Source organism: Phoca vitulina, unplaced genomic scaffold, assembly GCF_004348235.1.
Source record: "Phoca vitulina isolate PV1807 unplaced genomic scaffold, GSC_HSeal_1.0 scaffold59, whole genome shotgun sequence".
Lineage (NCBI taxonomy): Eukaryota > Metazoa > Chordata > Mammalia > Carnivora > Phocidae > Phoca > Phoca vitulina.
Genome location: NW_022589762.1, coordinates 3399692 through 3415061, shown reverse-complemented (window position 1 = coordinate 3415061; position 15370 = coordinate 3399692). Strand labels below are relative to the sequence as shown.

Sequence of the window (15370 nt, the reverse complement as noted above, 5' to 3'; positions counted from 1 at the left end):
AACGGAAAAAATAAATAAAATCTCAGAAAATAAATGTTTCAGAAGCATCATGGGGAAAAAAAAAAAACTTCACTATGACATATTAAGCCTCAGCTAGCTAAGATTTCTCTTTTGTACTCTGAAACACTTTTCTACCACACTGAAGTATCTTCTGATAACCCGGGAGAGAGGAAAAACAGCAATATTTAAATAGACTTCAATCTAGAAAATTTAAGAGACTAGTAATATTTAAAGAGAGAGTTAATAAATCAGATTAACAGTCCTGGAAAAGTTCTGTTAAAGTTAAAAATAACCTCTGAAAACCTCTGATAAAATATTAAAGCCTACTTTTCAAAGACCCCCAAGAGACAGAATCTCCCAACATTAACATAAAATTTTAGTAGAATAGTAAGTGCTGAAGAAGTAGAACTTAGAATTTCAGGTCTCAAAATGAAAAAAAAAAAGAATTTCAGGTCTCTGCAGGTAAGCAATGGATATTTCCACTATGAAAAACATAGCTAGAGATAGTTTCCCATAGTCCCAGTTAAGCGGAAAAACTGTTAACAACTACTTTTTACAATTTTTTTTTTTAATCAGAAACTTCCATTCAGGCGCACCAGGGTGGCTCATTCAGTTAAGCAGCCAACTCTTGATCTCAGCCCAGGTCTTGATCTCAAAGTTGTGGGTTCAAGCCCCGTGTAGGGCTCACCCCCAAAGTGGATCCTACTTAATAAAAAAGAAAGAGAAAGAAAGAAAGAAAGAAAGAAAGAAAGAAAGAAAGAAAGAAAGAAAGAAAGAAAGAAAGAGAAAGAAAGAAAGAAAGAAAGAAAAAGAAAGAAAGAAAGAAAAAGAAAGAAAAGAGAAAAGAAAAGAAAGGAAAAAGAAAACTTCCTTCCATTCAATCCCAACTAACATTAATTCTAAGCCCTGGTACATGAGTTGCTCAAAGTTCTCTACTAGAGCCCTGACATTAAAATGAATCAGGAGGCAGAAATCCTGATATAACACTCACCTCAAGTTCATTTAGGCGCTGGACTCTGGGAGTGAAACGAAAACTTTTTACTTCACATGCAAATGGAGGTTGCCAATCCTAAATAGAAATATATATATATATCTTTAAACACACTGATGTATAAGCAAAGAATGCATTATTCATTCCCTTAATTTAAGGGATGAACAGCCATAAATCATAATGAAAACAAGTCAACTTTAAGTCTTTTTCATTGTAAAAACAGAAAAAGTAATATTTTTAGATGAGATATTTTTAATATTACTTATCTCCAATCATTCCTCATATTCTATTATTAAAATTATTTTATCTATAAATCCTCCTCAAACTTCACCAGTCCCATTATTTATAAGCCACAATTATGCTTTCCCCAATTACTCAAGTGGAATGCAGTGAACTCATGTATCATAAAACAGTGTCTAATAAACACCTAAGTTTATCAAATTATAAACAGAATTTGAAAGAAACTAAAAAGGGTAAAATTGAAGATTAAAAAGTGATTTTTTTAAAGTACTTATATAATTGGTTAATATCTTTTTTTATTCATGTCTAATGTGACACAGCACTTACAGTCTATGTTACATAAATGTTTTGTTCAAAGCCTGGTATTTCAGCACCCAAATATTAAAAAAAAAACAAAAAGTAAGCAAATCCACAGAACAAGGGCAATTTCCAGATTGGAGTTGTGGTATAACTGAAACGAGATAGCACAATTCAAGCAGGGTTCTAGAAAACGTATTTTGATTTAGCCTAAATAACAGTAAATCTACTCAAACATGTGAGAAGTAGTCAAAAAATTTTTTTTTATCTTGGAAACTAAAGAACTTCACCAATATTGAAATTAAATTCTGCTTATAAACAAGATTTATTTTTAATAATAATATAACATACAAAGAGAAGCTACATTATTTCAATCTTTTTTTAGTAATAAAAGGCATACATATACACTTTTTTTTACCTAAAGGAAACCTGAATACAATTTCTAACTTCATAAAGACAACAGAGTAGATGAATATATGGTTTAAGAAAAACTTCAGGGCTTAAAGTTTTGCCAGTATTAGAGGTAATTTTGATAGTAAACAGTTAAATGAAGCTTTAGGAGGATGGCAATGCATATACCATCACTCATCATAGCAATCAGCTTTTAATCTTTTGCCTGTGATTAATAGTTTATAAATCTTAATCAAATTCATTAAGCACCAACAGGTTTAGCAGCATGTCTGGGTTTTAGAATCAAATAGATTGATCTAGGTTCAAAACACACTTTGCCACACACCCAAGATCATACATTTGATAAGTTATATAACTTATTCAAACTTGTCTCATCTGTAAAATGAGATGTTATTTAGCCAACCAGGGCTTCAAAGAATATTAAGTGAAATAATCTGTAGGTGCTAAATTAGCTCCTCCTCCTCCCTATCTTAAGCTCTTTTTATTCTCTATGGTGCACACCACTGTGGTAGTGTGTGGTGAGAGCAGACGCTTTTTTAAAATGCAGTATGGAGAACAGTACTTCACCATTTATTCTTATAACTAGTAAACAAAACACAAAGCAAGGTGTCCGTTTAATAAGCACTGAAGGCAACAGTTCACAAACGTTAATGTGCATTAAGCTTCATCTGAGAGTACGTGCTAGCAAAGCACATTCTAGAACTTCCACATCTAGAAATTTATCCTAGTCTGAAAAGGGGCCTAGAGATCTGCATTTTAGCCAGCATCTGGTTGAGCCTTGTGCAAGTGGACCAAGAACAGCATTTGGAAACGTAGGTCTTATGGGTAAAGAAAAAAAACCTTTTGACCTTGAGCAAATCACTCAACCTCTTGGGGCACTAATTCCCCCAAAGGAGTAGTTTCTGCTTTCCTTGCCTTAACGATTGAGGATTATAAAAAACCTACAGGCAAACAGTTATTTGCAATAACTGCAATTCATAAATCTTTGAACCTTGGTTCCTTATGTCAAAAGAGTAAGCGTTTTCTTCCACCTCTATTGTTGACTAATTCCTCTTAAACCACCAAATTCTAAAATAAATGCTGCTCCTTCTCTTCCCCTGGGAAGACTTTTTCATTGCAGCAACAAAGTCTAGGGTTATTTTGTAATAACATTCTACGGGACAACTAGATCTCAGATTACCGTTTAAGAAACCTTACCCTTGAGATGATGCCCGCAAATATTTAATAAATTAAGCATTAATAGAACTTGGATAAAAAAAAATAGTCAACGCAAGGGCAGTTTTTACTATAGCACCATAATGAGAGAGCACCATACATGAAGTAAGATATGTCCTGTCCTAACACTTCAAACACCTTCTCGGCCAACGAAAGGCCTTAAGTCTTTTGTTACCCTTGCCTACAATCAAAGGAGAAGAAAAGTACCAGCTCCCAAGTTCTAGGCGGAAAGGCTCCTGGACACCACTCTCGCGTTCAGACGTGCCTACCACATAAGGCTGCGAAAGAAACCAAGGCAAAAACATCCAGAAACTTAGCTTCTAGTTGTTGAAAAGCGAGAGAGTGAATATGAAAGGGCAGAAGGACCGGAAAAGTAAAGCTAAAGCACTCTCCCCTCTCTCCTCGGACTCCGGTACCTTGGGCGGTCGGATTTTGCAGATGCCGGTTTTCTCCGCGAGAGGCCGGATGCGGCCGATAAAGCTGAGAGGGTCCGTGAACTCCTCCCAGCTGGGCTCAAAGACTGGACACTCAGGAGGTGGCACGAACTCCGCCGCGTAGCCCCCCGGCCCCACGCCTGCCATAGCAATACCCGGGGGGCCCCCGGAGGAGGGGGGGGAACAGGTGGAGAAAGGCTGGCTGAAGCCCACCGAACCCGCTCAGGTCTCCTGACAGGGGCCGAAACTCATCTTCTCGGACAAGAACCTCTCAACACAGGAACCGCACAATCGCTTCCTCTTCTCGTTTGTTATTGTTTCCTTCGGGGTTTTTCCTCTACTGGGTCAGGACTTCTCCGGAAGTTAACGTACTGTCAAATCCCTCCGCCACCACAGAAACAGAATCCCTCCGCAGCAACGCGACGCCTCGTTGTAGGGCCTTCCTTCTTCCTCCCTTTGCCCGCAGCCGGGTGTGGTTCCTAGTCTCCTTGTCTGCGAAAGTTCTGCGCTGTCCGAAGACTACAAGCGGCACACCGCGGAGGGCCCACGAGCTCTCCTTTAGGGAAGAGCTCTGAGAGGAGAGCAGCCGGGGCTCAGGGGGAACGCACTCTTCCGGCGCGGAGGAATGTGTAATGTCCCAGAGGGCAGAGGTTCTGCTTCCGGCGAGGAGGGTTCTGTACCTCTTTGTGTATAAATGACACGAAAACAAACTCGGCCAGCCCTAGGTGGTACTATCTCGCTTAGCGGCTACCGCGGCTTGTTTTAACTTGCCATTTTCCACGTAACTAACTTTTTCGGCCTCTTTTTCTTTAGTCTTTTGACCGTTAGTATCCCTTCTGAATACTCTCACTCGGCCACTTTATAGCCGCCTCATCTCCATGACGACAGGTTCAGGTCCAATGTAACCCCCAAATCCTGCCAGCCGGCCTTAGCCACCATCTAGGAATTGCTTTTCGTGCACATGGAAGCAACCGCTCTTGACCTTGCTTTTCCAGCAATTGACCCCAAGTCATCTCAACAGCAAGCACTTTAGTCTGCTACCACACGCTCCATAAACCTTTCTCAGTATGCTGTAAAAGCTATTACAACCTTCTGATCCTGCTTGTCAAAAATTTCTATGCCAGTGTACATCTCCACTTACTCCAAATTGTGGCAAATAACGTAGAAAGAACTAAAGAAGAAACCATGAAAATGTAGTTCCAGTATTAAATATTTATTGGAAGGAAGACTTCCTTTCCAAGGACTCCCTGTGCAACCTCAGCTACCCCAGGACCTAAATGGCCAACTATGGATGATGATTCCCAAAAACTGCATTTCCAGCCAAGATTTTTCTTTCGAGTTACCAGTACATCTAGCTACCTACTAGATCTCCCACTTGGTTAATTCAAGTACCCTCTGTTTTTTCAGTGTTTCCAGTTTCCACGAATGACTTCATCCACCTACTCAGCCTGAACCAGAAATCCTTGCCTCCTCCCTTACTATGTATAATCAAATGTCAAGTCTAGAGATTGTGTCCCCTAAAAATTTTAAATTCACCCATGCCTCTTCATTCTTATTATCACTATCCTAATTTAAGTTCTCTCCCACCTGAACTATGATAGCTCAGTTCTTACCCCCTCTCAAATCCCATTCTACTCCGTTGTCAGATTGCTTTGTCTAAAATCCATCTTACTCCCAAGCTTCATCTGTTACGCTTCTCTATATACCACACCCAGAGTTTTGTGATGGCTTTGATGCACCATACTTTCTCTCGTCTCTGAGCCTTCACAGATAATGTTTCCTCTGTCTGGAACATGTTTTACTCCCTGATTCCACCCCAGAGTTTCATATATCCCCTTTCTGACCTACTCCTTTTTTTTTTTTTTTAAGATTTTATTTATTTGAGAGAGAGAGAGAGCATGAGCAGGGGTGAGGGGCAGAGGGAGAGGGAGAAGCAGACTCCCTGCTGAACCGGGAGCCCGATGTGGGGCTCGATCCCAGGATCCTGGGATCATGACTCAAGCAGAAGGCAGACGCTTAACCGACTGAGCCACCCAAGCACCCCACACAAACACTTGTTTCAGTTAATCTTTGTCATGTAACAAACCACTTCAAAACTTAATGACTAAAAAAGCTTAGTGGCTAAAAATGAAAACTATTAATGCAATTCTGTGGGTTGGTAATCTGGTGTTCTCGTGGTTTCCCCTGGGATCACTCATGCAGCTACAGACATCTGACAGCTTAACTGGAGTTGGAGGATCCCATATGGCCTCATCACCTGTCTGGCAGTTGGTGCTGGCTGTTGACTGGGAAACCTCAGTTCTCCACATGACTTCTCATCCTTGGTAGGATAGACGGTGCTTTTTCATAGGATGGTGAAATATTCTAAGTATGAGAGTGGACTTAGGCCTAGGCTCCAAAATATACAAGATCACTTCTGTCACATTCTGTTGGTCAAAGCAAGTCATAAGGCTAGCCCAGATTCAAAAGGGTGGTGAAACAGACTACATATCTTGAAGGGAAGAACAATAATATCACATTGCAAAGGGGCGGAGAGAAAGAAAAGTGTAATTCATTACATACAATCATAATGATTCACAACAAAGTGAGATTTTTTACTATTTAAATCTGAAAATCCATATTATTCACAAAAAAGAGAAATAATGAAATTCTAAGTAAAGCAAGTAACATTGAAATAATCATTAAATATGTAATTAATTAAAGTATAATAGTTTTGCTTTCATATTATTAATAGAGCGGCAAAGCCCTGATTGACCCTCAGAATAAGCACAAACTCCTAAAAGCTGTGTTTCTGTTTATTTCCTTTTAGTCTTTCGAGTTATACTTACCAAGTACTTTATTTTAAACTGTCTCCCTAGAATATAAAATCACAGACTAATTATCCCCAAGCATGTCTTTGCTTTGATATGCCCAAGAAACCTGTAGCAGTCACTTAAGCAGTGAGTCTGTAAGAGAAGGGCAGTGAATATCTCTGCTGGGATGGAAAAAAGTTCTCCAGTTTCACCCACATGAGATTCTGATGCTCCCTCAGGAAGGATAGGTGAAGCCACTCTCACCCTTCCTGCCCATCCCTTTGAACATCACTGTTGTAAAGATCCAAAACTTGTGTTTAATCAGCTCCTATGAGGGCTTTCTGCAAACAGGCTGTTAAATTGACCATCAGTAGTATTTGGGTCTCTGGACAGAACAGTTAGGTTTAGCTGGAGTTTAAAAGTGCTGTTTGCATTATTTAAGCAGTTCCTAAAAACTTTTGAGAAAAAAATTAAATAATGTTAAAGTATTAGGTTTTATCCAAAATTTGCTGTTCTTAGTGTAAGAATAGGATAAAATGAATACCCAACTCTGATAATCATTTAGCTAGGCTGTGATCTCCGCATTTTTTTTAAAAACATAACAAGAGTTCATAAATTCAGAGTATTTGAGGGAAGGCTAGTGTCAGAGAGCCAACAGTCAAAATTACTGAATTTTTAAGGAAAAGCTATTTTGTTTTAAACATAGTTTTTACCAGTGGTTCTCAAACTTTTTGGTCCAACTTTTGGTCTCAGGACCACTTTTATTAAGAATTATTGAGAACCCCCAAAACTTCTTATTTATATGGATTATATATGGATATTTACTATATTAGAAATTAAAATTAAGAAATGTTTAAAATATTTACTCATTTAAAAATAAAAATAATAAACTCATTACATGTTGTATTGGTCAGCTTTCTCCAGAGAAACATGACCATTAGGATGTGTATGTATGGAGAGAAATTTAGTATGAGGAATTAGCTCACACAGTTATGGAGGCTAGCAAGTCCAAAATCTGCAGTGTGGGCTGGCAGGGTGGAGTCCCAGGAAAGCTGATTATCGTATAGATGAATTCTGACGGCACTCTGCAGGAGAATTCCGTCTTGCTTGGTGAGGCTGGATTTTTGTTCTATTCAAGCCTTCACCCGATTAGATGAGGTCCACTCACATTATGAAGAGCAATCTGCTTTACTCCAAGTTCACAGATTAAACATTAATCTTATCCAAAAACCATCACACATGTTAATATAAATATATTTTATATATAATAACAATATTTTCCAAAAGGAATTTAGTGACAGTGGGTTTGGTTTACATTTTTTGAAAAACTTTTTAATGTTTGGCTTGTGGGATCAAGCTGAATTCTTATCTGTTTCTGCATTCAATCTTCTGTGATACGTTGTTTGGGTTGACATATACGAAAAAATGCAACATCACATAGGTATGTAATTGGAAAAGGAATAGTATTTTTTCAATATTCAGCCTTTTCAGATAATTGTAATTTCTTAAAAGCTAGCTATGTGGAATCTAAAACTTTATCAATGAACTTTTTGACTCTGTTACATTAAAATTGGCAATCAACATTGTCCTTGAATGGATTTTTTACTCAATCATGATTTAGTGACATCATGCATTGATCATTTCGAAAATATTAGTTCAATATTATAACTGAGTTATACAGGTATTCCCAATGTTTATGCACATAATTATATAATATTTAAAAATCATAACAATATCACCATTGATGTTCTCAGAAAATTACGAGGCTGTCAAACTCAGAGTAACAGAAACAAGTTTTCCAAAAAATAATTTTCACTTAAAGCTCAAAATTTCATTGTCAACAAATACCATCAGTTGTTTCCCTTAAATAAACGTGCTCACATTGTTCATTTTCAAAAAAATGTCTGTCAAATATCTAGATCGAAATAGCCGTAGTTTATCTGTTAGACCCTCTGGCATTCCATGAAAAAAGTGGCTCGTTTAGCTTGTAAGTCCTTCTCCCTGAGGAAACCCTCCTGCTTCTCTACGCAGTAGAACTGCTTTATTTGTACTTCCTATTTCAGCACACAGACTATTAAAAAGACAAGTTCAAGAATCACAGTTTATTGGGATGCCTGGGTGGTTCAGACAATTAACGGTCTGCCTTCGGCTCAGGTCATGATCCCAGGGTCCTGGGATGGAGCTCCTGTTCAGCGGGGAGCCTGCTGCTCCCCATGCTTGTGCACTCTCTCTCTCTGTTAAATAAATAAATAAAATCTTAAAAAAAAAAAAGAGTCACAGTTTATTAAAACTAATCATTTTTACTGCCTCATCATGGACATTCTTGAATGAAACTGGCTTTTTTTTTTTTTTAAACCATCAGTGTGTGTAATGAAGACAATGGTTGCAAGTACAGTTTAGCATCACTAAAGAACCAGTAGTTTTACCCACCATTGCTTTTGCCCTGTCAGTGCCAATGTCACTGGTAAAAAAAGCAAATAGCATCTTAGTATTAATATGAAAATAATTTTGACTTCAAGACCTTCAGAAAGTATCTCAGGGACCAACATGGGCCTGGGGACAAACAAGATCTGTTGACCACACTTTGGGGACTGCTGGTTTATCCTATCATTTGAATTAACATAAACAATGGAAGAGCTGAAAGAGACCTGCTTTAAGAAGAAACTACTTATAAATTATCACTCTCTATTGTCCTCCCTTAATTAAAGTATCAACAACTACTTTCCAATCAGATTATTTGAACACTCCTATTTAGTCTATGTCTACATTCCCTCAAAGTTCCCACAGCTTGTTTTGCCCAAGATATTTGTATTATTTATTTGAATATGACTTATACTCATATGACCTTTAATGGATTCTTAATCATCTATTCTTTTGTACTTAGCAGATAAAGGATTGTTGTAAGGCAAGGCACAAGATTATCAATAAATTTAGGTGCATTGTAAATTGTTCTGTTCAGTAGTAAAACCATGAATATCCTTCTGAGAACATCTTGTAATCACTTCTAAAATAATATAATGTGGGGTGCCTGGCTGGCTCAGTTGGAAGAGCATGCAACTCTTGATCTTGGGGTTGTGAGTTTGGGCCCCACACTGGGGGTAGAGGTTACATAAAAAAAAAAAAATTTAATAATATAATGTATTTTTCAGTTTATAAGGTCCTTTGCTGTCTTTCCTGGGTTATGATTTAATTCTGGAATTTAATTTGATATCCTCTTTTCCAAAAGGTAGTAAGTGAAAAATTACATTTATTTCCTAGAATAATTAGTGGAACTTTCAAAATGTACTGTAAAAAATAATTTAGCCAGGCAAAACATGTCATTTGAGGGACGCCTGGGTGGCTCAGTCAGTTAAGCGTCTGCCTTTGGCTCAGGTCATAATCTCAGGGTCCTGGGATCGAGTCCCGCATTGGGCTCCCTGCTCAGTGGGGAGCCTGCTTCTCCCTCTCCCTCTGCTTGTGCTCTCTCTGTCAAATAAATAAAATCTTAAAAAAAAAATGTCATTTGAATCTCTAAATCTGTGTTTACCAAGATAGTTGCATAATTTGTGAAGTAATGTATCAAGAGCTTCTACCCTCAAAAACTGGGTGAATTCAAGAATAAAGTCAAATGACATATTTAAAAAAACAAAAAACATGGGGTGCCTGGGTGGCTCAGATGGTTAAGCGTCTGCCTTCAGCTCAGATCATGATCCCAGGGTCCTGGGATCAAGCTCCGCATCAGGCTCCCTGCTTAGCAGGGAGCCTACTTCTCCCTCTCCCTCTACTGTTCCCCCTGCTTGTGCTCTCTCGCTCTATCAAATAAATAAATAAAATCTTTTAAAAAAAAGAAAAAGAATAAAAAAACAAAAAACAAAAAAACAAATCTGGGTGAAGTATTCTCTCACATTTGGTTTGGATTAGCTCAAATTTATTTCAAAGACTTTATCAGTAATTTTCTTTATCACAGATGCCTTCATAGAGAACAGATAACACAGACCTAATTCACTATTATGTACCAACCTACACATGACAATAAGAATACAAATGGGGGCCCCTGGGTGGCTCAGTCATTAAGCGTCTGCCTTCGGCTCAGGTCATGATCCCAGGGTCCTGGGTTCGAGCCCCGCATCGGGCTCCCTGCTCGGCGGGAAGCCTGCTTCTCCTTCTCCCACTGTCCCTGCTTGTGTTCCCTCTCTCTCTCTGTGTCTTTCTCTGTCAAATAAATAAATAAAATCTTTAAAAAAAATAAGAATACAAATGATAGTAATGGAAAGGAAATGGTAAATGCCAGTCTTCTATGTTCTCTCTGCCCTGTGATTTTTCAAAAATAAAACATGGGTACTAGCTATTTCTTTGTTCTCCTAGTGTAAGCTCCCTGGACAGGGACATACTTTTTTGAGTACTCATATTTCCTTTAATGTGCTTGTATGTACATTGTCTGTTTTTCTGTGATCTCTCAGAGGGCAAGAGCTATTATTGTTTTTAAGATTTATTTATTTGAGAGAGAGAGAGCGAGAGAGCGTGAGCACAAGTCGGGGAGTGGTAGGCAGAGGGAGAAGCAGGCTCCCCGCTGAGCAGGGAGCCCGATTCAGGACTCGATCCCAGGACCCTGAGATCATGACCTGAGCCGAAGGCATATCCTTAACCAACTGAACCACCCAGGCACCCCAAGAGCTATTATTTCTTAAATTTAGCATTAAGTGAGGATAGGAAGCATACCAGATACATATTTCTTCAGTTATATTTATTCTTACTTTGATAGAAGCCTATGGTTCCTCCTGCACAAGTAAGAGAAACCAGAAGTTTACTCTTGAGTTATTTGTGTTGAGCTAATTAAAAGTGAGTTTTTCCAGGAAGGTAATAGTTCTTTCACCTTTTATTTTAAGATTTTATTTATTTATTTGAGGGAGAGAGAGAGAACACAAGTGGGGGAGGAGCAGAGGCAGAGGCTGAGGGAGAAGCAGACTCCCTGCTGAGCAGGGAGCCCAATGTGGGGCTCAGTCCCAGGACCCTGAGATCATGACCTGAGATGAAGGCAAATGCTTAACCGACTGAGCCACACAGGCGCCCCTAGTTCTTTCACCTTAAGAAGAAAAACCAGCACGTGGTGCTAAGAATGAATGCAGAGAGTGATTCGAGAGTGCTTTCATGGTTGTCAAGTAAAACTTGGAGAAATGATGAAAATTGGCAACAGTATAAAATGACAGAAAGAATGGGATAAGACAAGTTAAGAAATGATCATTCAATCTAACAATTAGTAGATCATAGAGCAATTTCAACAAAGCTACGGAGTCAAAATGCAGTTTCTAGTAAGTTGGGAAGTGAATGGGAGGTGAAGAAAAGAAGCCAAGCATAGACTCAAGGTTCTTGGCTGTGGAGGAAAGGTTGGGTACATGAAGATGGAAGTTACTAAAGGAGAACGAAAGAAAGTCTTCAGAAACTAGTACAGATGAGTGGGTCTCAGTACTGAGAAAGAAGAACTAATGGAGAACGGAAGGTTGAAGATAGTAAGAGAAAAATCAAAGTCCCTGAAGAGATGAAAGAAAGTAGCACATGATGGGAACAGGGACACCCCTTCCTCTAAAGCACGGGGGAAGGAAACAAGTACAAGTACAGTGACGTTAAGTGAATGAGAAGGCAAGAAGTTAAGGCAGTTGGTGACTTTGGGAAACAAAGAGAAAGTACCAGGAGAGCTCCCTTAAGGGCTTAAAGCAAATTGTGAATGCCCAGAATGGCTACTGTGGTAAATAGGAGAAGGAGCAAATGTTTCCTGAGAAGTGTTGTTCTTCACTTCTGAGGGCTTAACTAAGGTTAGAGACCATACAATTTTTTAAAAGATTTATTTATTTTATGAGAGAGAGAGAGAGAGCTCAAGCGCATACACATGAACTCAGGGGGAGGGGCAGAGGGAGAGGGAGAGAGAGTCTCAAGGAGACTTCCCACTGAGTGCAGACCCTGATAAGGGCTTGATCTCATGACCCTGAGATCATGACCTGAGCCAAAACCAAGAGTCAGACCCTTAACCAACTGCGCCACCCAGGCGCCCCTAGAGACCATAAATTTATGATGATATCATCTGTAAATGTGCTGTTCTCCAGCAGCACACATAGAAGGCAAGTAAGAATAATCTGAAGTGTAGGGATTATCAGCACTGTTAGAACAAAAAGACAAGGGGCACTTGGGTGGCTCAGTCGTTAAGCGTCTGCCTTCGGCTCAGGTCGTGATCTCGGGGTCCTGGGATTGAGCCCCGCATCCGGCTCCCTGCTCAGTGGCAGGCCTGCTTCTTCCTCTCCTTCTGCGTGCCGCTCCCCCTGCTTGTGCTCTGTCTCTCTCCCTCTGTCAAATAAATAAATAAATAATCTTTATTAAAAAAAAAAAGAACAGAAAGACAAAAAAAAAACAAGGTGAGATTACTGGAAAGAATAGTCAATGTTACACACCACAGAACTAAGCTGAATAGGAAAGTAAAGCCCCAGGGCAGGAGAATATACCAAGTAAGAGTTTGCCAGTCTGCTCTTCCTCTTGTATTTCTCATTCTCTCTCTCTCTCTCTCTCTCTCTTTTTTTTTTAGATTTTATTTTTAAGTGATCCCTCCACCCAACGTGGGGCGCAAACTTACAACCCCGAGATCAAGAGTTGTACACTCCACTGACCAAGCTAGCCAGGTGCTCCTTGTATTTCCCATTCTGATTAATGTCAGCTACTCCAGCTAGTCTCCCTGTCCTGGATCCAGTCAATTGGAACTTTTAAACATCTCCCATTTTCTTCTTCATATTTCCATCATTGCCTCCTTTGTTTAGTTAGGCCTTTTCCTTCACATGAATTATCATTGCAGCCTCCCAAACCTTCAAGTGTTGTTCTTAATTGATCCTCTGCCACCAGAGTGTTTTAAAAAAAAAAAATCAGGGGCGCCTGGGTGGCTCAGATGGTTAAGCGGCTGCTTTCGGCTCAGGTCATGATCCCAGGGTCCTGGGATCGAGCCCCACGTCCAGCTCCCTGCTCAGCCGGGAGCCTGCTTCTCCCTCTCCCTCTGCCTGCCACTCTGTCTATTGTGCTCTCTATCTCTCTGTCAAATAAATAAATAAAATCTTTAAAAAAATCTTTAAAAAAAATAAATCTGATGTTAGGTGGTTGTGAGAGAGGGAGGGGTTGAAGATAACCCTTTGGCATTTGAATGAATGATGACCCATTTTAACCTTGACATAGAATGGAAGAAGAAGAGCAATCTAACAGGAGAGGCAATACATGTGTAGGGAGGAACGTTACATAAGCATTTATTCATTTGGCGACAACTTTTGAACACCTGCTATGTGCCAGGCACTCTTCCAGATGCTGGATATATGACATGAGCAACAACAAAAAGACATAGAGCTTACTTTCTAGTGGTGAGGGGATTCAAAATAATAAGTACAAGGCAATAAATATGATTTTAGGTGCTCATAAGATCTCATAAAAGTAGAGAAGGCAGCGAGTGGAAGGGTGGTAAGGGGGGATAGGGTAGTCAGAGAAGGGCTTAAGATTGATGACATTTGAACAGAAGCTATGCTGTAAAAATAAAATGACAGATTGCTAATTGAGTATCAAAACAGAAAGGATTACTTCCAGGAAAGGAGATGATTACTTCCAGGAAAGGAGATGATATTTGTGTTGGCCTTGGTAGGGATTTTATGGGTAAAGTTTCATGGAAACGGTCAATCAAGATAAAAGGAAGGGTATGAGCCAAAGCTAGAAAGTCCATGCTACAGTCAGAAAATAACCAGTTAATTATTATATAATAGGGATAAGTAGGGGCCAGATTGTTTCAGTATTTGAATGCCATATTACTATCTGCACTTACTCTCTACTCTTCAGGAGTCACCAAAGTTTATGAGCAAGAGTGTGACATGTCCAGAAGTATGCTTTAAAAAAAATAATCACCTTTTACAGAATGGATTGGAGAAGGAAAAAAACATCAGTTAGAAACCTATGTAGTAGCCCAAGTGAAAGGTAATGAGACAGAGAGTAGAAATAAATAGGAAGAATATCTTACAGAAGATTTAATATTTGAGAGCCAGTATGAAGATAAGATCACCATGATTTTGTTTTTTTGTTTTTTAAATGTAAGGATAGAAAGAGAGACAAAAATACTGAGTTCATATGTCTGGGAAAATCTATTTTTTTTTTAATGTCTGGGAAGATCTTGATGTAACTAACAGAAAAATCACAAGATAGAAAAAAGTAAATTTAGGAGATGTCAAGGGACACCGGCGAGAAGTCCCAGCTTTTCCATAGCAGTAGCTGCAGCTCTGAGACTGAAGTGCCTTTCCCCTACCCCTATACCTTGCTCTTCTGGACAGATGAGACTACAATTGAGTTTTGAACTAGCTTAATATGATTAAAGTCAGTCTTTCACAAATTTCAGGAAAAGGAAGTAATGTCTGCTATCTGACAAAAATAGTAGCAGGGCGCCTGGGTGGCTCAGTCAGTTAAGTGTCTGCCTTGGCTCAGGTCATGATCCCACGGTCTTGGGATCGAGCCCCGCATCGGGCTCTCTGCTCCTCAGGAAGCCTGCTTCTCCCTCTCCCACTCCTCCTGCTTGTGTTCCCTCTCTCGCTGTGTCTCTGTCAAATAAATAAAAATAAAAAAAAATAGTAGCATTTATATACATAATCCTCTGACTGTAGAAATTGAACCACAGGTCCTATCTTGGCTCTAAGCCACCAGGTCATTGAAGGAGAAACTACCTTCTTAGAATCTTCACCTTGATATAAGCTTGTAAATTACAACACATAATAATCCTGTGATCCATTCCATAATTATGCATCGCGTTCCTGCGTAATTTTTCGTGAAAACAAACTAGTTGAGCAAACTTAAACTGGGTGTACCCAGAGCTAGTGCGTTCTGACCCCAAACATCACACTGCCAGTACTGGGATGGGCTGAGTTGCAATTGGTTTACATGCTCCACCCGGGGAAGCCATGTACACAAGTAAGACTACACTTCCCGGCGATCTCTGCGCGGTTAGACGCGTA

The 15370-nt window shown here is 39.4% G+C and overlaps 1 protein-coding gene across 1 annotated transcript in view; it reads right to left on the bottom strand.

Moving 5' to 3' along the window:
- KDM5A (lysine demethylase 5A) overlaps positions 1-3784 on the bottom strand; it is a 94173-nt gene extending 90389 nt beyond the window's left edge. Inside the window, exons 1-2 of the mRNA XM_032390704.1 lie at positions 3571-3784; positions 992-1069 (exon numbers count right to left, since the gene is read on the bottom strand). Coding sequence (XP_032246595.1) covers positions 992-1069; positions 3571-3735 — 243 coding nt within the window. The 5' untranslated portion in view covers positions 3736-3784. The remainder of the gene's footprint in view (positions 1-991; positions 1070-3570) is intronic.
- Between the last annotated feature and the right edge of the window lie 11586 nt (positions 3785-15370).